The sequence below is a fragment of the Propithecus coquereli genome, unplaced genomic scaffold (genome assembly GCF_000956105.1).
Source record: "Propithecus coquereli isolate 6110/MARCELLA unplaced genomic scaffold, Pcoq_1.0 Scaffold78, whole genome shotgun sequence".
NCBI lineage: Eukaryota > Metazoa > Chordata > Mammalia > Primates > Indriidae > Propithecus > Propithecus coquereli.
This window is the reverse complement of record NW_012153951.1, coordinates 4,528,866-4,553,250: the sequence shown is the minus strand read 5'-3', so window position 1 is coordinate 4,553,250 and position 24,385 is coordinate 4,528,866. Positions and strand designations below refer to the sequence as shown.

The window sequence follows — 24,385 nt, the reverse complement described above, 5'->3', positions numbered from 1 at the left end:
TCCTGATGCCACAGGGATATGACAGCCCACAGCCTTGGGTGCTTTTACAGCATCACGAACCCGGGTGCCTGTAGTCCCAGGTACTTGGGAGGCTGAGGCAGGAGGATTATTTGAGCCCAGGAGTTTGAGGTTGCAACACCACAGCACTCTAGCCCAGGAGACAGAGAATCTGTCTCCAAAAACAAAAAATTGTACTATAGACCTATATTTTCTAGGAAAGATGTCAATGATATACTGAGGGGAAAACAAGTTACAAAATTATATGTACCATACATAAGTACATTTTTTTAGTTTTCAAAACCATTGAGTGGTTGGTAGTTTCAATTCTTCCCATTAAAAAAAAAAAATACCTGGATGCTAAGCAAATTACAACAACATATCAAACATATCTGTTTAACTTTTATTTTTGAATAGTTTGAAACTTACAGAGAAGTTGTAAAATTAATACACAAAACTCCACTTTACTCATCACTCAGATTCCCCAATTATAAAATTCTATCCCATTTACCATTTTTGCCTTATTCTTTTTCTGTGTGTTTGTACATATATATAAAAATAATGTATATGCATAATTTTTTTCTGAAGTATTTGAGATTAAGTTGCAGACCTGTTGACCTATTAGCCTAAATACTTAAGTGTATATTTCCTAAAAAAAACAAGGACACTCTGTACCAAGCCACAGTACACTGTCAAGATCAGGAAATTAACATTGATACTTTACTACCATTAAATCTACAAACTGTTGTATTTTTTAGATTGTTCCAGTAGTGTTATTTATTAGGTCTAGGATCAGTTCTTACATTGTCTCTAGTATTCTTCAGTGTGGATCAGTCCTCAGTCTTCCTTGTCTTTGAGGATTACAGGCCGGTTATTTTGTAAAATATACATCAATTTGGGTTTGTTTGGTGTTTTCTCTTGATTAGATTCCTGCTATACATTTTGGGCAAGCATACCACAGTAGATTAGCTCTGTTCTTCTCAGTGCATTATTTCAATACACTATTAATTTGTCGCTTTATTGATGATGTCACTCCTTCACTTGGTTAAGGTGTTTTCTGCCAAGTTCCTCCATTGTAAATTTAATAAATATTTTGCATCTTAAGTAATTAATACAGATTATGAATGGAGATATTTTGAGACTATATTAATATCCTGTTCCTCATCTAACTTATTCATTATTTTAATATCCACTCATAATTCTTCAGTTATTACTCTCATAGTTGCCAAATGATGATTTTCTAATTCCATCATTTCTTCTATACTTATTAGTGGGCATTACCTTCCTCTCCCTAGCCCCTTCTCTGCCTTTCTCCTTCCTTCCCTCCCTCGCTGCTTCCTTCCCTTCCGTCATTCCTATTCACAAGGACTGATAGATTCCTATTTCACTCAATTGGTTATAATCCTTTGCTGTCAGTATTTATTTTGATACTCACATTGTCTCAAATTTGGGCAGTGGGAGCTGCTTCAAACTGACTTCTGTGTCCTTTTGATGTTCCCATAATTCTTTGAGAACTTTCTTGCTTTCTTGTAAAAGATATTTCAGGTTTATCTTTGATTTCTCTACTTTAGCACTGGAATCGGCCATGTCTCCAAGGAGCTCTGGTTTTTTTGATTGCTGAGTCGTATTTAGAAACAAAGATCTGGGTGCTAGGTATACTCATTGCTATTGGGATGTTATTGTTTCTAGGCCCTCGCAGCAGACAGATCTAGGAAATACATGAATGTACACATATACACAGCACACACACATAAACTCACATACATCTATATCTGTTTCTCCCTCCCTCCCTCCCTCCCTCCATCCATCTGTCCATCTCAGAACCCATGAGTTCACTCTGATAACCTCTATTACAATCGAACATTGCACGGTTTAATCTCAACTGCCCCTTCCATATTTATAACCCTCTTTCTTGTCAGTGAGAAATCTTACTCCCATTCTCCCATTATCTTCAGTGTATTCATCTTTCTGATCAGTATTTACCTATTTGATCAATTGCCCTGTATATGACAATCTCTAGACCCTGTGGGCTATCTCCCTGGCCCGGTAACACTGGCTGTGCCCACCAAGCCCTCACTGGTAAGGGGGTCCCTCACTTTCCCTGGCAGGTCTGACTACAAGCCCCTCCTCATCTCTCCTCCACCCCTGATCTGGCAGCAGCACACCAAGAGTTTCCCCGGGCCCTGATGACATGTCAGTCCCAAGTGTCCTCCCACTTCCATGGCAGTGTGTGGCTGAGGGCACCCCTGCTGCCCCCTCCTCTCTAGCTGAGAGCTCCCAAAGATAGCATTCAGATTGTCTTCCTAAATCAATAACAAGAGGCTGTTTGGTCTTAGTTATAACAATTTAAGCTTTTAGAGTAAATCAAAATTTATCTTCATTTTATATGTGCTTATTATTGAAGGTGGATTTAAGGAGAAAATAATTGATTACCTTCATAATTTTGTTTTTTTTTTTGAGACAGAGTCTTGCTCAGTCGCCCTGGGTAGAGTGCAATGGCATCATCATAGCTGACTGCAACCTCAAACTCCCGGGCTCAAGTGATCCTCCTGCCTCAGCCTCCCGAATAGCTGTGCCTACAGGCGTTTGACACCATGCCTGGCTAATTTTTCTATTTTTGGTAGAGATGAGGTCTCTTGCTCAGGCTGGTCTTGAACTGCTGACCTCAAGCAATCCTCCCTCTTCAGCCTCCCAGAGTGCTAGGATTACAGGTGTGAGCCAGTGTGCCCTGCCTTCATAATCATTTAAATAACTTTTATACTTATTTCCAGAATTTGAGAAGTATTTGGGCTATAAAAGTAAAGCTCTCCTACCTGATCTTGAGGAGACAAATGAAGCTTGGAGAAGTTCAGTAACTTTCCCAAATAACACAACTAGTTGACAGCAAGGCAAGGGCCAAAAGTCCTGATTTAAACATAGGAACCCTATCACAACATGATGCCCTCATTCTGTTCCCATCCAGAATGCTAATAAAGCAATTTATAGATAATTTTTTTAACATTAAATTATAGAAAGGTATCTTATGTTTCTGAGTTACCTTGGAACTTTTCATTTTACATGTTTTTCCCCTAGAAGAATGGAAACCAGATTTTGGTATTATAATGCCCGTATGCATTCGAACTAGTAGTTTGAACTAGATGGTAGTTGACATCCCTTTGGGTTCTGGGTTTGGATTACTCCATTAAGAAGTATTTCAGTTATTGCCTCAGAATATATTTTAACTACAGCATGTGTGCACATGCATACATGTGTGTGTGCTGGGACAGATGCAGGAAAGTTTGAGGAAGTAAGATTTTATTCCATATGATAAGATTCTGGGCAAGTCATTCATCTTCCCATATTTCACTTTTCACATCTGAAATGTGGAAGTAACTGCCACATACCTCACAAGGCATAGTTAAATGATATGTAGAAAACACTTTGAGCATTTTCTAAGGAAGAGGCTTTGAAAACTTAGGGTCTTTCTCACTCTTCTGAGTAATTGTTCCCCATGAATAATTTTTTGAAAAGGGGACCTCTTGAACTTATCATTTCACTTGTGATTTCCTTCACACGTGTAGTCCAGCACCAGTTATAATAAATCCACACCCTACTACTGTTCTTTCCTGGTAACATAAGAAAAAATCTACCCATTATTTTTTTTCTTGTTTTACTCATCTATATTGAAAGGAAAGTGCCAACTAAGTTTGTTAAAGGACATAATTTGATACTGAGTGGGTTACATCTCAAGTATCAAGTTGCTTTGATTTATATGTATCTATCTAGTTTCTGAGGTGTCTATCATTGTACTGTTAAGGTTGATGTCAAAATTACCTAAATACTAACAGTGCTTCTTTGTGGTTTTCATGGCTTGTTTTGGAATGAAATGGTCTATGTTTCTTATATGTAAGAACTGCAAATTCTAATTGTGCTTTCATAAGTATTAGAACAGTGCTTGCTTTGTTTTGTTCTTAAAAGTTATTTTTGCAGAAAGTATAATAAGGAGAAATATAGAAAACTAGTATTGAATGATTAAATACCTACTAAATGCCTTGTTCTGTTCTAGCCAATGCATTATTTAATCTTCACAAAAGTATGTGAGCAAATGGAGCCTCCCTAAGTAATTAGGCTTAGAGAAATTAAATAATTCCTAAATGTTTACACAACTAGCAAGTAGCAAAAACTGTCTTATCTCAAGAGCCTGTCCTATTCAAAGGAGCAGGGGCTCTGAGTTTAAAAACAAAAGTGTTTATGATATATAGGAAACTTTTCCTCTCAGACTGCTCTTCTAGTGTCCCAAGGAGGTTTTATTTTATGTTCTTTAGGAAACATAGTTCACATGGTGTCCTCTGCTTTTTTAAGTCCCTTGGCACTCTGAGCCCAGTAGGCGCCGAGCAGTAACAGTAACGTCACCACCCCTCTACCAACAGCTAGGAAAACAAGTAGTCGACGTTCCTTGACTATGTGCTAGATACTGTCCTTACCACTTTATGCATATTAACCTATTTAGTGCTCAAAGTAACTCCATGGGGTGTACGTACTTCTGTTATTCCCATTTTATAAATGAGGAACCTGGGACAAAGGTTTAGTAACTTGCCCAAATCAAACAACAAATTAGTGGTCAAGCTGAGGTATGAACCCATGTGGTTGGGGGAACCCACCCTATTGTCCACTATACCATACTTCCTCGGTAAATGTTGATGGGTTGAAAACTAATGAAAGCAATTCTGATTAAGTTAAACTGAAAGGAGATTTATTAGGAGGACATAAAGTAGCTCCATGAATAAGTAGAAAGCCCAGAGAGCCAGGGTTGGCAAACGAGCTCTACCAAGAGAGACTGAGACTCAGAGAATACAGGCAGATTGTGCCACAGGCAGAGTTTGGTCACAAGGCCATTGTGGGTGCTGCTGCCACTGGCCAGCACGGGTACCATGCTGTTGGCCATTGGCTTGCCGCTGGGCCCCTGCACTTTTATAACTGCTGCTATTGTTGATGCTGCAATAATAAAGAAAATCTCTATGTGTTCTTTGGTTTTTACATCACTTTGTAAGGTTCAAAGGCCTGGGTAGAAGCAATCACTTGATGGAGCCCAGGTCACATCCAAAAAAAGGCTGGACTTGGTAAGCTTTTTGATTTAATTGTTCTGGTATATTCTAGACAGGATGGTAACAGAATGAAATGACCAATTTCCAAATGTTGGATCTTAAAGATTAAGATTTTTCTCAGAAAAATTGATCCTATTATGTGGTGAAATAGGTCAGTAAAATGATTTTAGAAATTAGCAGTTAAAGAATCAGAAGGCACTGTTTGCATATTTGTTAAATCCGGTTAAGCTCGAAGTGGCCACTTTTGGTTCATTCTGTTTGGGTCATGGATAAAGAGTATAACTTCCAAATTGCTGAGTCATAAAATACGTATTTTTTTTCTGGTTAATTTTAACTATGCTTAAAGAAATTCACTGGGTATCAAAAGGTAGTACGCTTTAGAAAAAGGGTGGTGGTTTTGTTCATAAATATCATTATAATCAGTGTTCTAAGAATTTGTTTTACAGGCCAAAATTCATTTTAACAAATGCTGTAATAAAATATTTTCAAAGCTTATCTGATGGCTCACTGATTGTAAGCACTAATCCATACAGCAAAGTTTTGATTTGGTACAAGGAGTTGGTTCAGGCCATGAAATAAGATTTGACTTTTATCACGTAACACTTAATAGAAACTCATTTTACTAGAATTCTGAACTTAATAGTAATGATTAAACTTTTTGAGTGCTTACAATATGTCAGGCAGTGTGCAAAGTACTTTATATTATGATATATCTTCTCTTTTAATCCTCGTAATAACCCTGTAAAGTAAATATTGACACTTTAAAGACAGAACAGAGGCTGAGAGAAATAACTTGCCTAAGGTCACACAGGAAGTGATGGAGTTGGGTTTTAAATCCAAATTTGTCTGGCTTTAAGACCTTTTAATGGCAATATTGTGGAAGAAAATCATTAATAAAAGCTCAAGTTGACTCTGGATTAGCATTCCGAAATTTTTAGACCGGGAAGTTTTCATGTTACTTGTTCTTAGAGAACAATTTTCTTTTTTTAGATTCAGTAACTCAAGGATTGTCGAAGATTCATTCTCTACGTTAATATAAATTGTTACTTCTACATAATCTATTGCTGTTTCTAATATTCTTACACAGGTTGTCATACTGGAGGTATAGGTAAGATGATTTTCTCCCAGGTTAGGTAGATGCTCAGGGCATGGTAGGCAGTGTGGCATCTCAGATCACCTCCCTTACTCAGAACTGCCCATTATTGAGAATTTGTGAAACTGGACAATCCTTTCTTGAAGAACCTTCTGTGGGTATCATCTCTTGGTGGCAACAAACTCTAAACTTACCAAGCATCTTGGAATAGAAGATTTGCTTTTATTTGTATTCAATTTTGACTTTCAAGCTTCAAGTTAAATTTGGTTCTCTGGGATTTGGAAGGCAAATTTTGTTTATTTGGTATAATTTTTATGGTTTTGACTGAGTTTGCTAGTTTGAGATTAATTTTTACTGTATACTTTAGTAAACCTGTGAATTATAGAACTCTCCTCTTAGCATTAAAAAATGTTTATCCTAACCCTTATTATGAATTTCTCTGATGCTGAATTTATGGTGCTTATAAAACTACTTACAAAACTACTTCCTGTGAAAGACATATACAGACAAAGGAAGGAAAAAGCCTTGGTTCTAATAGTGGGACCATAGCCTGAGTTCAAGAAGTGGGGTGGTCAGTCTGATACAGGGTAAAAGCCTAGTCCACAGGTGTCATTGACAATGGACTGTTTAGACCCGAGTTTTCAAAACTTTAATACTCATTATATTGGTTTTACTTATTTACTAAGATCCTGTTACCTTGAATATGAAATGTTTCCCCCCTCAATTTTATTTTGTTGTAGTACTTGGGTCTTGGGTCGGGTGTTCAGAGGTTAATAGATTCAAGGCAGCATCTTCAAAGGCACCTCTACAGGTGGCTTTGTGCGCATATATCCAAGACTACCTGGCCAGGCTTAACGCTTTTTAGTCAGATATATAGACACACACTCTGGCAGATAATAGGGCAAGCTGTTATGTCTTTATTATCATTAGCAGAGCTCTCAAGAAAGGTCTGCTTTATATTCCAATGAAAGAACTTATTATGTGTGAATGGAAGAATTAATAAAGACTTTTTCATTACTTTGCAAAGTGGTACATCACTGTATGTATGGCAGATGAATTTGTTTTTTCTTATACATAACCATATATGAAAAAAGTAGAAATTATTCATGATTTGCATGTCATTATAATGATATTTAAAAAGCTCCATGACTCTGGACCTCAGGCCAGGGCTTAGAAATGGTTTCATGGTAGCAAACTAAGCACTCCTTGTAACAGGATGTGAACTGCGACAGAATGCTCTAGGCAATATTAAATTGGGGTGATTTTTAGAAAGTGACAAATGTTTTATGTTTCCTAAATCTGAAATGGGTTCTACCAGCTCTAAACGGCTGCCAAGTTATGTTATCACTTGCCTGCTTTGTAACCGCCTCCATCACTTTCTTCTCAGCCCTGTATGGTGAGATTCGTCAGTTTCGCAAGGCCTGTGGGGAGGCTCATCTCAAAACCATATTAGCAACAGGAGAACTTGGATCTCTTACTAATGTCTACAAAGCCAGTATGATAGCAATGATGGCAGGTAAGTGTTTTATATTCAAATGATGTTTTATATTCAATTGATGTTTTTAGCAAAAATAAGTGAGTGAAAACATTTAGCTGTTATTAAAAGTGCTAACCACTTGGAATTTTTTTATATGAGGTGTCAGATGTTTTGTGAATGCATGTATAATGTGAAGTGGTCAAAAATTCTTGGCTTTCTTCCACATTTTTGTGGCATTTCATTGCTGCACTATTCTTACAAGGCAGTAGATGGCTCTCTTGTTAGTGAATTGCCTTCTATTTTATTCTTTGATTATTCATTCATCAACATATATTAGACAGGAATTTCTTTAGCTGTGACTTATTCGTTTCTGTGAATTTAAGCTTTTGATTTTTCTCAGAGATGTGTATCCATCCTATCTGAGGCAGCCTCTGCTTTTGTTAGTATTAATTTTTTAAAATTGAATGCGGTATCATTGTTTTCCATACTTTCAAATGTAAGTTGACTTATTCTTTTTCTCCATGAACAGCAGGTCCATCCATTCAGACATTAAAGCTTGAAACCTAGGAGTCATGTCTGATTCTTTCTTTCTGTCACTTTCACAAAAAAGCCAGTGAACAAGTCTCAAGATTCTTGCAAGGCCTCTTTCCTGTGTCCAATACATCTTCCCTCCATCCTCAGTGCTCCTATTAGGACCATGGTCCTCCACGTGCATTATGTCAGCTGGTTTCCCTGTCTCTACTTTTGTCCCCCTCCAAGCTATCCTCCACACCATGGCCAAAATGATCTTTTAAAGATGCTAATTTGGTTGTGGTGCTGCTTGCTTAAAATCCTTCAGTGACTTTCCTACGTCTTCAAGGTAAAGTGTAAATTCCTTAATCCTTGTTTTTAAAAAAGTCCTTCCTGAGACCCTGCCTGTGCCCCTGCCATCTCATTTTCCCTTCACTCTGTATTCTCCAGCCGTGAGAATTACTCGCAGTTCCCTGCAGATGGCGCCATGCAACCTTTTTGAGTCTGTGCCCCCAGCCTGGAATACCCTTTGCCCAAATAACTCCTTCACATCTTTGGAGTCAGCACAGGTGTCATCTTTTTCATGAATATTTCCCCTGAGACTGTGTCCTCCCCCGCCACGTGGCTCATTATCTCCTCCGTGTGCCCCATAGCGTTCTGTTAGAACCTGTGTCAGATAACTTGTCACCTTGTACTGCGATTGAGTGTTGATTTTCTAGGTGCCCCACTAGGGGCCCCATTTTTGGTAAAGATTCTTGGCTTCTCTGGTCTTAATTCAGGGCCATTCATTGTAGTCGCCCTCTAGATTTTTACACTCTTCTGTACTTTTTGAATTGTTCATCAGACCTAGTAGATCATTCCTTGGAATTCTCCAGAAAATCAACCTACTAGGTATTAATGGTGCCATTGCTGTGGTCATTGAGGCTGTGTCTAGAAACTGTCTTCTCTTGTGGTCTCATTTAGAGGAAAATCTCTGAGAAATCAAAGGATAAGAAGGCATGGAGCCCTTTGAACAGCTGTTCGTTAGTGTTACTGACATTTCAAAGGTCCACGGTAGTAGAAGACTCACTGCAACCCTTAGGAACCTGAAAAGCCGCTTGGAGTCTTAGCTAGACAGGCAGCCTCCTTCTCAAGCTCGTTGCCATGACAAGGGATTGTTAGCCAGGTAACAAAGTAAAAGTTTGGAAACAAATAGCAGCAGCCACGTGTACTGCATGCTTTATGGTGGCTGCGCTGTTGGTTGTGCACATGAGGCTGAGATACTTCTCACGGTCACTTCTGAACCAATCTTGTGGCATCTGTTACTCCATCTGCGATCTAAGCCACAAAGTATAGCCATTGTGGGAGGTCAGCCATCCATCCGTATCCTACCCAGAGTACTCATGATGGGAACGTGGCGTTAGGTCATCATACCCGGGAAGCCTGTGTTCCACCCTTCACCGCTCTCCCTCTGTCTCATCCCGTCTACTTGTTTTCCTATTCATGTTGTATCTCTACTTCATTTCTTCATTTAACCGGCATCTACTAATCATTTATTGTGAGTCATGTATTTGTGGTGTGTTTAACCAGATACTTTTAAATAATAATCCTTAACCTTCACATCAATCCTGGAGTTGAAGAAACCTAAGATTAAGTGACTCGCTTAATGTCACAAAGCTAATAAATCACATGTATCATTGTGGCTGCAGGTTTATTGCTTTTTTAGTAGTAATAGCCGTTTTCCAGAGCACCATGCTAGATTTCACCATGAATGAAAGACACAGTTTTTGTGAAGTATAATATATGCAAGCATCCTGCATACTTCTTGGCCCACAGTTTATGCTTCCTATTCTAAGAAGGTATAAAATAGAATTGAAGTAGTTTTTGAGGAACTTTTTAAATTTTAAAATATTTTTTACATTCTTCTTCCAGTTTTGTATGTAACTCTCACAAAGTAATCACCAACAAAAATAATTTTTAAATTTCTGACTAAAATCACATTGTTTCCTACTTCTGTGGTATTGTTTATTGGTTTATTTTTAAAAAATCAACTTTATTGAGGTAAATTTACATTCAGTAAAATTCAAGTGGTTAAATGTACACTGTAAAGAGCTTGACAGTTTGTATATACCCGTAACCACTGCTATAATCAAGAAGTAAAACATTTCCATATTCTAGAAATATCCTTTGCAGTCAGTTCCACTCTTCTCACCTGTTGCCTCAGGTGTGACCATTGATCTGATTTTGTCACCATTCATTAGTTTTGCCAGTTTTGAACATAATCTAATTACACAATATGTACTCTTTTGTGCCTGTTATTTATTTATTTGCCCTCACTAAAGATAACAGATGTGAGATCTTGAGGAGTTTGCTTAGAAGTATTCCATTGTACAAGTATACTGAATTGCTGAAATTATTGGCATAACATTGTTTATAATATGTTTTTCTTATTCTGATATCTGTAGGATCTGTAGTTATATCTCATTCTTTATTCCTTATATTGGTCATTTCTGTTTTCTTTCCTGTTGTTGGTTTTATTTTTTTTCCTGTTATTGTTCTCCTTCTCCTTTCCTCCTCCTCTGCTTCTATTTCTTCGACAAAGAAAGTCTTGCTAGGGGTTTGCCAATTTTCTGATTTTTTTCAAAGAGCCAACTTTTTGCTTTGTTGTTTTTTCTCATTATTTTTCAGTTAAAGGTGTTTTCTAATTTTCTTTGTGATTTCTTTCGTTATTTAGAGTGTTATTTAGAATGAGATGTTTAATTTCTAAATATTTTTGTGATCTTCTGAATATCTTATTGATTTGTAACTTAAAATTCTGGGCCGGGCGCGGTGGCTCACGCCTGTAATCCTAGCACTCTGGGAGGCCGAGGCGGGCGGATTGTTTGAGCTCAGGAGTTCGAAACCAGCCTGAGCAAGAGCGAGACCCCGTCTCTACTAAAAATGGAAAGAAATTAATCAAACAACTAAAAATACATAGAAAAAATTAGCCGGGCATGGTGGCGCATGCCTGTAGTCCCAGCTACTCTGGAGGCTGAGACAGTAGGATTGCTTGAACCCAGGAGTGTGAGGTTGCTGTTAGCTAGGATGACGCCACGGCACTGTAGCCCGGGCAACGCAGTGAGACTCTGTCTCAAAAAAAAAAAAAAAAAATTCTGTTATGCTCAGGGAATATCTAATGTGAGAATCTTTTGTCTTTTGAAGTTAATAAGGTGTATAGCTCATTTTATGGTAATATTTAGGTATATGCTTCAAGTGCACACACTTCAAAGAACGTGTATTTGCAAATGTTAGTGCAAATGTCAGATCAAATTGGTTGATAGTGTTTCAGATTTGTTTTATCTTTGGTCTACTAGTCCTATTTATTAATGAGAGGGTGTTAACATCTCTTAATATGATTGTGGATTTGTCTATCCCTTTTTCAGTTTTTTCTTCAAGTGTTTTGGAGCTCTCTTAAGAGGTAAATACACTTTTAGGATTGTTATGTTTACCTGTTGTTGTAGCACATTCATCATTATGAAATGTCCCTCTTTATCTGTGGTACTAGTCCTTGTCAGAATGTCCGGTTTCTCTGACATCAAGGTAGCCACACCAGCTTTCTTGTGTTTACCATTTGCATGGTATATCTTTTTTCTATCTTTTTATTTTCAAGTCCTCTCTGGCTATACATTTAAAGTGTATCTTTTGTAGGCATTCTTTGTTTAAATTCATTGTGACAATCTCTGCTTTTTAATTAGTGTTTTGTTCATTTACATTTCATATAATTATTGATATGGTAGAAGTTAAGTCTGTCATTGTGCAGTTTTTTTCCTTGTAAAATTTTGTTCCGATCTATTTTTTGTTTCTCTTTTCTTGCCACTTTTTCGGTTCATCAGCTATTTTATAGCATTTCATTTTGTTTCTTCTATTGGCTTTTTATCTAAATTTCTTTGTGATTTATCGAAATTTTTAAGTGGGTACTTTAACAATTATAATATGCATCCTTCATTTATCACAGTCTACTTAGAAGTAATGTTTCACTTTACACTTCATATGTCAAAAATGTAAGAACCTTACAATGATTTTATTTATACCCTCATTGGTCCTTTGAGTTATTTTAATGTTCTTCTTCTGTACATATTATAAACTCCATATTATAATGATGCAATTTTTGTTTTAACAGTCGTTTGTCTTTTAAGGAAATACAAAAGAAGGAAAAACTAGTATAAGATAGTATTTTATATTTTCTCATACATATATCATTTCCATCTTTATTCTTTTCTGTATATCTGAGTTTCCATCTTGTATAATTCAGCCTGGAAAACTTCCATGGGTATTTTTTGCAGTGCAAGTCTGTTGGTGATGAATTCTTTTTAGTTTTGTTCATGTGAAAATGTCTTTATTTCACCCCCATATTTGAATGATAGTTTGCTGAATATAGAGTTCTTGGTTGACAGTTTTATTCTTATTTTAGCCTTTAAATATGTCATTCTGTTTTTTGCAATTCCATTTCTTCTGTTTCTCTGTATGTAATGTCTGATCTTACTCTGGCTATGGTCAATTGATATTTTCTTTTTATCTTTTTTTTCACTAATTTGATCATGATGTGCCTAAACATAGTTTTCTTTGTATTTATCCTGCTTAGAATTTGCTGAACATCTTAGATCTGTAGGTTCATGTTTTCTACCAATTTAGGACATTTTCAAAACTATGTTTTCAAATACATTTTCTACCCCATTCTATCTGTCTTTCCTTCTAGGACCCCAGATATATGAGTGTTAAACTACTTGATATTATCCCATAGGTTACTAAGGTCCTGTTTATTTTATTTTTAATCTTTTTCCCTCCTCTGTTCTCTTGATTGGTTAATTTACATGGATCTTTCTTCAGGTTCTTTGACCCTTATTTTCTATCTCAAATTTGCTTTTAAGCCCATACAGTGAAATTTATGCTACTGTAAAGTTTTAGTTTTAAAATTTCTACTTCTCTTTTGTAATTTCTGTTTCTCTATTGAGAGTCCCTAATTTTTTACTCATTGAGTTCCTATTTTCCTTTAAGAACTTGCAGATTTTTTTTTTTTTGAGACAGAGTCTCGCTCTGTCACCTGGGCTAGAGTGCTGTGGCGTCAGCCTAGCTCACAGCAACCTCAAACTCCTGGGTTCAAGGCTTCTCCTGCCTCAGCCTCCAGAGTAGCTGGGACTACAGGCCTGCACCACAAAACCCAGCTAATTTTTTTTTTTTCCTGTATTTAGTAAAGACGGGATCTTGCTCTTGCTCAGGCTGATCTTGAAGTCCTAACCTCAAGCCATCCTCCGGGTCTAGGCCTGCCAGAGTGCTAGGACTAAAGGCATGAGCCACCGCACCCAGCCCTGAAGATATTTATAATAGCTGATTTAAAGTCTTTATCTGCTAATTTATATATCTGGATTAACTCAGGGTCTGTATCAGGAGCTGACAATTTTCCAGTGCCTGAAAATATTTTGTTCAGTTTTGTAGTTATTTATGATAACAGGTCATGTCTGATAACATTTACTGTATTATGTCTGGAATTCTTCATTGCTTTTGTTTTCCCATTAATTTAGAATCAAAAATCTCAAAAGGAAAGGGGATTATCATTTACATTCATAATAATGTATTTTATAATTGTGATAGCCATTTAGATTATTGCAAAAACAGTTCTTTGAAGAGAGAGTAGGTAGAGATATCTGTGTTAGTCTGACATCACTGTAAGTAAAAGCTCAGTTATCCAAGATGTTTACATTTTTGGCCAATTAAATGATCAGCAGTCTACTTTTGGTTTAATCTTGTTTAGAAATCTTTCAAAATGTTTTTAGGGGAAGAAGCATGATCAATAGGAGTGAGCAGACCAGAATTCTTGTTCTGTCTTGCACAGTCTGTAACCTTGACCAAAAAATTAATTTGATTATCAGTTCAAATGAAATGAGATATATAAATACATTATAAACCATAAATTAAGTATTTTGTAAGTTATTAAAAAGTATTAGTATACTTTCCTACCCTATCCTACCTCAGTAATAAAGGAAACATAATTGAATCTCTTTTTCTGGATTCTTACAAGGCATTATTTAGAATATAACTTTGAAAAACCATTTGTTGTAGCTGTAGAAGGAAGTACATCATACTGAGCTCTATGTCTTTCTGTACTGATCCCAAAGCTTACTATATTAGTAGAATTATTGAATGAATCTTACATATAAACTTGTTTTCCTAACTTTTGCCTCTATCTTCAAAAAGAAAGGTATAAAAAGAATCTGAGAATCACAGTTAGATGTGGTCCAGTTAATTGTATTTTTATGCTACACTTCTCAGCCTTGTTTATTTGTCATCTCTCCTCATATTTTTATTCTGGAAGTTATAGCAGCCACATCAGCTTTTCAGACATGTGTCCAAATAAAATATCTTTTAATTAGAGGTGACTTACTCAGCAGCCACAGTTATCCAGAACCAAGCCAGGAACCACAAAAAAAAAAAAAAAGAAAGAAAGAAAACATTTTGAATATATGAAAAACATGTGATATAATCTATAATACAACAACAATAATAGTTAAAGTTTCTTGAGCATTTACTGTGTGCCAGGGACTGTTTTAAGGGCTTTATGCATATTTATATTTAGTCTTTACAACAACCCTATGAGGTAGGTACTCTTACATGATAAAATTAGAATATCAGTCAAAAGGATTTTTTTGCTGCTGTTCTGTGTGGTCGTTGTTGATATTTGGAAACATTCTGGGTAATTCTGTCTTCATTATATTATATCATTTCCTGTCTGTGATAGTCTTCCCCTCTCCCCTTAGTCATTTTTAAAGATTGATCATCTAGGGGCAGAATTAATTAATTAATTGATCATACTGTTGTGCTGCTAGGACAATTGTAAATACCAGTAGCATTGTCATATATTATCATCATTGTTTTCCCTGTTCAATTTTTTTTTTTTTTGCAGAACTATGAGCTTTCCTAAGGTCAAGGACTACATCTTTCTTATTTTTATTCCTCTGTGATTACTATTATGCCTGGCATGTAGTAGAGCCTAAGAAAATATTTCCAAATACACAAATGAATGAACGAAAGAAAAAAAAGATAAGGAAAAGTGAAAAGAGGCAAAGTGAACTTTGAAAATCTAGATGCATCTTTCCAGATGTGCCACAACCTTATAGAGTTTGAACATATTATTTTAGAGAGCAAACTTTTATTTTAATTGAACCAAAAGATAAATAATTTATACCCTCGACAAGGAGATTATATTCCCAAGGGTTTTTTTTTTAGGTGCTGCAAGAATATTTTATAAGAATTTGGAGGTAGATATAGACGCAAGGAAGGACCAGGGAGAACTTTTTGCTTTGGTTTTTTGGTCAAAGAAAATTGGATCTTCTGTTTGCTTTAGTGGAAATATAGTGAGAGAAGTACAAATAAAGGAGGAAGTAAAGTAGGAGTAAACAATGTGAAGGGAATATAATCAGGGCAGAAAAAAACGAGAGCCATAATTTTTTTCATTGAACAATCCAAGAACAAGGTGATAGGAAGTAAGATAGGGAAACGCGCTTACAGAAAAGAGAAGCCTAAAGCAGGTCAATCTACTGCTAAGGGATTTCAGCCCAGCAAACACACACATTAAAAATAATGGCAGGATGTAGAAAACTGGCTTTATCTTTCAGTAGCGGTGGGCTGTTCACACACACAACAGCTAACAAGCTCCGCTCTGAAGTTATTCTAGACCTTATCTTTGGAAATAATGCAGGCATGATAAATAAGGTTGGAGTAGAAAAGCACTAAAGATGCAATCATAATGTCATCAGGTTTGAATTGCTGATGAAGATCTGTGGGAAGTGTACTAACACAAAAATATGGGGCTTGAGGAAAGCAGAGCTTGAAGGAATGCAAAATGAGTTTCGAACTTGGCTGGAATGTTGCAATATACAGGAAATCAAAAATGAAAAAGGTAGGGACCAGGGGAGGGAACATTTGAAATTCAGTCCAATAAGATCAAAGTATATGGAAACAATGAGATGAAGCGGAAAAATAAGAGAAAATATAAAGGAAGCCATTAAATGATAAAGAGAGAAAAACAGTGGGAAACTTGCTATGACTGAAGGAAACCAAAACACTAAAAAAAATGTAGTAGTTAATAGCAAATTGACATCTAAGATTTTTTTAAAAACTGTTTTTGAAAATTTGAATATCCATCAAATAATAGAGTAAATGACAATGTAGATTTGTTTTTCTGAAGGTTGTCACAAGTCATACTGAGTCCTTCATCTGAGGCTGCAAATCTTTGTATACTCAAGGAATATTGATCCAGATGGCACAACTAGACTCCTGTGGTGTTCCAGCTTGTTTTTTTCTTTTTTTAAAATAGGATCTTGTCTTTCATAGGAAAAAGCATTTAATTTATGAAAAGGTATGCTGCAGCTAAAAGTTCATCACTGGGGAAAGCATAAGGCTATAGATTTGTGTTGGGTTAAGAGTTAAAAGATTTAAAGTATAAATTTATTTACAGCTCCTTAAACTAGCCCTGGAAATTAAACCATTTATAGGGTGAAAACTAATTAACTTGCTATCTCATCCATGGAGTGAATTTTAATTCGGGTCCCCAAGTAAAAATTTCAGAAAATTTACCCCCATCCACCTCCCTCCCCACCCCAGCATCTTTTATTGAGTGGAAAACAAAGAGATCTGCCAAGGAAAGAAGTCACCGTGTTTTCTGACTTCCAGGCAGTGCAGAAACTACTACTGATGGTGTATTCTGGTGTATACATAACCTTTTAAGGAACGGGTTAAGTATATGAGACATACTTAAACATAAAATGTTTCCTTTGCTTCTTCATGGCTGGGCTTCTGGGAAAAAGAAAAGAAAAAGCTTATAAGCTTAGTTTTTTATGTGGTGTATACTAGTCTGTGTAAAATTTTATTGTATAAAATTGTAAAAAATGTAACCCAATTTATTCCAAAATCATATAACTGCCTCCTCCAGACTTAACTTGCATAGAGACATTTATGGATGTAAAGACTAGTGCATAGTAAGTGCCTAGGAAATGTTTATTGATAGATTCAGGGATCAGGTGTGTATGTACAGGGGCTATATGGGGATGTATTTATAAATAATGTATACAAAAATTAATTTTTTAATAAAGCTGTATTTTCTCTCTTAACATTAAGGGGTTTGATTTTCTTTTCTAAGTGAAATTCTGGTACATGGTATAGAAGCTAGACCTGCAGATACTTGTTCATGTATCTGAGATTCTGTTATTCCTTTGTCTGTAATTCCTAACACTTTAACTTTTAGTTATTTATTTTGTAATCTCTGTGCCAAGTAGTTACTGATCTATTAGTGAACTCTTAAAATCCTGGGAAACTGAAATCTTTGAATAGATCTCTCTGTATATTGTACCAGGTAGATACTTGATATAAATATTTATTGAATTGTGAAGTTGGCAATTTACAAATTCTTTTTGCAATAATCCCAAGAGGGAAGTAAGAGAGGTATCTTATTATTGTCCCTTAGTAAATGAAAACCTCAAGCTCAGAAGTTAAGCAACTAGAACAAGGCCACATATCGAGTAAGTGGTAGAATTCTGAAGGACTCTTGATTCCAAATTTCATGGCTTTATTGTTGCATAATCCTGCTCTCCACCCTGCGATCGATCTGTGTATGTGTATTAGATCAGCAGTCTCCCCAATCTTTTTGGTACCAGGGACTGGTTTCATGGAAGACAATTTTTTCCACAGAGCAGGAGTCGGGGGTGTGTGGGTATGATGGGGGAGATGGTTTTGGGATGATTCAAGCACATTACATTTATTGCGCAAACCTCTCTGCTAATAATCTGTATTTGCAGCTGCTTCCCAGAGCTAGCATCACCGCCTTAGCTCCACCTCAGATCACCAGGCATTAGATTCTCATAGAGAGCATGCAACCTAGATCCCTCACGTGTGCAGTTTACAGTAGGGTTTGCACTCCTATGAGAATCTAATGCCCTCATGATCTGACAGGCGGTGGAGCTTAGGCAGTGATGAGATCATTGGGGAGCAGCTCTATATTCAGATGAAGCTTCACTCACTTGCCTGCTGCTCACCTCCTGCTGTGCGACCCAGTTCCTAACAGGCCATGGACTGGTACTGGTCCGAAGCCAGAGGGTTGGAGACTTCAGTATTAGATGATACACATAAGCTGTGTTTAACCTTTGGAGGCCCAGATGTGTTTCTAGGGTCCCTGAATGAGATCGTATGTTGCACTTTACTGTCGAGGACAAGCGAAGGAAGACAATAAAGAGGCAGAGTGTTCGCAGAAAAGGTGCAGAGGGTGGTGGATGTGGAGTCAACATGAAAGAGAAAAATGAAAGCAAGGCCAGGGCCCCACCTATGAGAGGCCCACAGTAAATCCTTGTTGAAATGAAAAGATAGTGTGCCCAGAGCTAAATTGTGTCTTCTCAGGCAGCTTCCACCATTTTGTGTGTGTGTGTGTGTGTGTGTGTGTGTGTGTTCAGCTACTCTGCTGATGGCCCCATAATGATGCCCTTAGAAAAGTAGCAGGCAGGGTCAGGACCTAAAACTGCCACTTGAATTCTGTACTAAAGTTCCTGGGTTTTTTTTTTTTGTTTTTTGTTTTTTTTTCAGATTCGCTTAACCTAGCGTGCCGAGAGAACAGCTAGGGAGTGACAGTGAAAGCGGGCCTGCCTTTTTTCCACCCGATGAAGGAATAGGAGAGATGTCAACGCTGGGGGCAATCTGAGAATCAGGGAATAGAGTAGGTGGGATGGAAGGACATGGGAGAATGGAAATGTTATCAGAGCATATTTGGAGGGAAGTCACAGCATAGGATGAGGGACATTGAAACCTTCTTGTGAAGACTAGTTGGAAAGAAAATGGACATCTAATTCAGAAGAAGAAAGTCCATTGGGGCGGTAATATTGTGTTCAAATACTTGTAGGATTTTCCAGAAAAAGAAGGATTTTTCTTTGTTAGCCCAAGGTAATTGGACTGGGACCAACTTTTAGAAGTCATGGGAAAATGGATTCTGGCTTAGTTATTGTAAGGAAGACTTTTGTCAAGTCCAAGTTATCCAGAAATTGGATGCACCACATTAGAAGGTAAGAGCTATTTTAAGCACAGCCCAAACGACAACCCAATGGATACTACACTATTAGGCATGTGATACTCTACAACCATTAGAGGTGCCTTCTGCTTCAGAGCAGTGTGATCCTATGTAGTAAGAAAGAAAAACATTTTACACACACACACGCACACACAATTGTGTGTGTATGTCTGAAACTTCAGCATAGATTACAGTCCAGTAAGACAGGGCCTCAAAATACAGAAATAACGGGAAAAGAGGAGTATGTTAGTTTCCTGGCACTCTGTAACAAAGTGCCACAAACTGGTACTTTTTAAAACAACAGAAATTTATTGTCATGGTTCTGGAGGTTAGAAGCCTAAGATCAAGGTGTCAGGAGGCTCCCTCTGAAGCCTGCAGGAAGGAATCCTTTCTGACCTCCTCTGGCTTCTGGTGTTTGCCAGCAATACTTGGCATTCCCTGGCTTGTGGATGCGTCTGTCCCTCCAGTCTCACCACCACATGGCCCTCTGTGTGTCTCTGTCTGTGTCTCTCCTCTTCCTAGGACACCAGTAAGATAATGGCCCACCTTACTCAGTATGACCTTATCCTAACTGATTATATCTGCAGCAACCTCTTTCTAAATAAGGTCACTTGCTGAGGTATTGGGGGGTGGGATTTCGACATATCTTTTTGGGGAACACAATTCAACTCATGGCAAGGAAAAACAGGATTCTTGCTCTGTGCTTTTATTATTTTCTATTAAGAAGACCTGGAGAAGTTAGAGAAAAATATTTTGAGTCAAACCAGCAAACTTGAATTCAGGTACAAAAGATTGATTTTTCCCTCTAAGCAATGTTAGATGGTTTTGTGGATAGGGGAAATCTAGTAGATATTAAATATTTTTATCTGCAAAAAGCATTCTGTAAGGTTCTCAATGGGAGATTAATGGCTGAAATAAAGAATGAGGCATTAGGAGATAAATTTGCTTATGAGCAAGAGACAGAGACTAACAGCAGAAGGAAATACTTCTTAGATTGGAAAAGAGTGACATACAGCACAAGCCAGGAATCAGTTTGGGGACCTATGGGTTTTTCACTTTATTTTTATTGGACTTTGTAATAAAAATACAGATCTTCAAACAGTCCGAGACAGAGTGAGTAATACTACAAGCATCAGTAATCAAAAGTTATTCTCTATCATAAACTAAATGACTGATAATAAATACTGACACAAGACTACACAATGTACCATAATATTATAAAATGGAGCAAGTGATTCTCCTGGGTTCTCTTTTCTTCTGCATGGATGAATATTTCTTTATTTGCTTTTTCTAAAAAAAAAAAAAAATATTTGCAGGTTTCTGGGTTTACTTTATAAGCCAAATAAATGAAAAAAATATATATTTTTTAATTCGGAAAGAGGTGGTAACTGAGGGAAGAATTGGTTGAAACAAGACTAAGCTTATATTGTCATCACTAGAATAAAGAAATTAGGGGCCCTGTGTGTTCAATTGCTCAGCAAGCGATTCAGTAAAAAGACTTGAGTGAGGAGGCGTTATTGGAATCATCAGCTTATTCTGCAGCCATGACTTTAATGGAAGCATATGCAAAAAAGTCATTTTAGAATGAGCAAACCACATATCTGAGGGAGGGAAATACAGCTGGAACTTTTTTCTCTTCTTTTTTTAAATTTTAACATGGCTCTAAAAAACCTGTAAAATTCAGTGATTATATATATAACTTTTAGTCTTCCCAGGAGCTAGCCGAGTATGTGGGAAACATACTTTTCAAATTGGACTTTTGCCTGCAACTCCTTTTGTCTAAGTCAGTAAAAGGGCTTTGCAAATTCATCACTGTTTCCCCATTATTTGTGCATTGTCAGATAAGCCAAGAGAAACAGAGCAAATAAACATTCAAAAGTTAACTCACAGAAGTTATAAATGCTTAAAAAACTGTAAGTATAATAAACCGTAAAGAAGCTACATTAACCTGGAATCTTTCCTTTTATAGGTGACAAAACTGAGAGACTCAGAAAGGTCAAATTCACAGGGAATTTGCCCAAGGACAAATAACTACAGTCAAAACACAGCTTAGAACAAAGGTTGTCTGTCGGGGCCACACATTAGAGTTTTCTGAAGAGCTTCTTTAACGAACTGTTGAGAAGATCCTACCACCAGAGATTCTAATTTGAATTGGTCTAGAATAGAGTAAGGTAGTTAGTACTTTTTAAAACTTCTCCAGGTGCTTCTATTGTGTGGGCAGGAATGAGAACCTCTGACCCAGAATCTAGGTTTCCAGATATTAAGACAGGAAGTCAGTCTTTCTACTCACATTTGTAGTTTAGAAATTATTTAGAGGAAGAATTCCAAATTCAAGAAAGGGGGGACCTTTAGCATAGATAGTCCACAATTAACAAACCAATTGTTTTATTAGTTATTTACTTTACAAAGTGCTTATTTGGAACATTGAACCTATATTCCCAGAGAATCAAGATTGTCCATGGTTGTTTGTTCTCTAGGCCAGCCCAGAGTTGACCTCCCAGAATGAGTAAAATTTAGCATCAATTGTTCTGTAGCCCTAATCAACACATATAACTGTGTTTTTTGTAAGGACATAAATTTATTTTCAATTTAGGTCTCTAAGAACATTTTTTATTTTAGATAGTTGTATTGAAGTTTCTCTTCCTTTCATCTTCAACCTATTAAGAGTTAGGATTTGAATAGGGAGTTCTCTAATTCTAAACTATGCCAGGGAGTGGAAGAAAATGAGGGATCAAGGGTGCTGAGGCCTGGAGTGGAGACTGAGGAATTGGGGAGAGGGGAGGAGGCTAGTGAAGAGAGAGGGGCCAGGGTTCTCTGCCATCTAAGTGTCTGGGGATATTTCTGTCCCTTGAATTGGCTCATTCAACAAGCATTTAATGAAGACATAATATTTTTCAGACACTATTCTAGGCGTTGGAGAAGGATTAGAAGACAGAATGGAGAGCGAAAAGGATGACATAACTCCTGGCCTTTAAAAAAGGACATTATCTCTGGAAGTGAAAAAGAGAGTTTCTGATTTGCCCTATTGAGAAAACGAGCCATGGGGACATTTTTTTTCCAAGTACTAAAGGACATTGCTAACCCTCTCCGGAGGAATCATTGAAGAATTCACAAAGCAAGTGGCATTCGTGTAGGAGTCTTAGGTGCAGATGCGGTGGAAGGCATCTCAGGCAGAGAATCGCTGGCTCTTTTATACAGAGATGTGAATGAACCATGTCATGGTGAGGAAGCTGCTCTGGTTGGGGTGGAGTAAATGGAGAAGAGGCAGGAGAGGCGGGGGATGAAGCTGGTAAGTAGCTTGAAGCTTCATGCCATGCTAAGGAACGTGGGTTTCCTGTTTGGGGGTATCGAAAATTTTTAGCCTGAGGAATGAGCGTTTGAGTAATTCATTCATCCATTCATTCATTCAGTCACCAGGATTTATGGGAGAAGTCCACTATGTGTCAGGAACTGGGTACAAGGATCATCACAACACCCTTATTCCAGATGCTTTGTAGTACTAGAGCAATGATCAGATTTTCATTTTAGGCACATAACCTTTGGGCAGTGTGTTTCGGCTGTGGTAACTATGTCGCTGACCATGAGGAGGAGCTCAGCTGAGGCCAGGCAGTGGGGATGGAGAGGAGTGGAGGGCTGGGGACACGGGAAGGGGGCAAAATTGCTAGTACTTGGTGAATGACTGCATGCCGAGCAGGGGAGGGAGGGGGCAGACCCAACTCCTAATGGTGCCATTTGATAGGACAGGGAATTTGAGAGAAGCAATGGTTTTTCCCAGGGCAGGAACCAGGAACCTTTGTAAGTGCTCCACCCGTTCATTCTGCTATTGGCTTCGTGCAGAAGGTAGCATAGTTTCACTGCTTTTCCTCTACTTTTCTGTTCTTGTGACAAGGAAAAAAAAATTAATGTTTTTTAAGGAATCTGATTAAGTCTATTGAAGGTAAAAGAAAGAGGCTATTGTTCTGTTTAGAGAACATTAGCAAGACAAAGCACGTAAATCAAATGGAGAACTAATCCAGTTGTTTTAGAAGAGAAGGAAATTCAGGCTTTTCCTTGAATTATCAGGATGTTGCTTTGCTAGTGACCCAAGAATGAGTGTTATGGTATGCTTTTTGTAAAAAATTTATCACCAACTGGGGCATGGAAAGCAAGGTTCCTGTGTTAAAAAGCAGCTAAATTGGTCAGGGACAACAGAAGAGGTACCGAATAGTCAAAGAAATTGGAAAGAGTTTAGATCATCCGCATCACACAAAGCCAGCACAAGGCTGTTTGTAGAATGTTGGCTGCTATCACACTGGCTTGATATTAACATTCTAGTGAATAATTAAAATATTCCTGTTTATTTTTTAATAAAAAGAAAAAGCATATATGTGTTACCTCAGAGTTTATAACGACACCTATAGTTGCATCTGTCTTTGTGCTTTTTACTAGGATGGTAGAGTAGATAACTGAGACAATTAAAAAGCAGATTTTCTTCTGTTTCTTTCTCTGTTCGTATTTTAGAGTATGCAATGTTATAATGCCTTTCAAAAATATAAAATAGAAATCCTTAAAACTGCTCTGAGACATTTTCATTATAGTTGGTATTTTCTAAATTGAGTGGTTATTAAATATATTTTTCTGCTGAAATTATTTTTGAAGTACATGTCTCATTTTCATTTTCTGTCTGTAAGAGGCAGAGCTGATACTATTTCTTCCTGCTTTGCTTTTTAAAATTCAGACTCCCAAGAGGTGATCAGGTACTTCTTTATAATTGAATATACTTTTCAGTTAAACTCACCCCTTTCCACTGTTTTCTTTGGTTGTTCCTTCAGGGCTTGAGTAGAAAAGTTCGGTGTTTTATTCAAGGCATTTGACTCAGAGAAAAAGAGTTACTCACACAGAGAGCAGAAAGAGATTTCATGCTCAGTAACAGAGAGAAACAGACTTTTGTGGAGCCATAGTTGTACGGTCTTATGTGATGTGTTTGATGCTCTTGAAGGTGGTCAGTGTTTCAGTAACTCCAGACCTATCTGGGATTACTGGACCCCACCAATTTCTGGAAGATCTGCCTGAATTTATGTCTCTTAAATGATAATAACAGTGCTTGGAGTATTAGGGAAATTGCAACTGAGGAAGGACAAGAATAGAGTAAAGGGCATTAGAGGAAAGATTTTCTGAAGAGG

The 24,385-nt window shown here is 37.2% G+C and overlaps 1 protein-coding gene across 1 annotated transcript in view; it reads left to right on the top strand.

Annotated features, from left to right (window-relative positions):
* Positions 1 to 24,385, top strand: part of DERA (deoxyribose-phosphate aldolase (putative)) — a 125,951-nt gene that overhangs the window by 74,986 nt on the left and 26,580 nt on the right. The window contains exon 6 of the mRNA XM_012662784.1: positions 7,562 to 7,690. Within this exon, the coding sequence (XP_012518238.1) occupies positions 7,562 to 7,690 (129 nt within the window). The remainder of the gene's footprint in view (positions 1 to 7,561; positions 7,691 to 24,385) is intronic.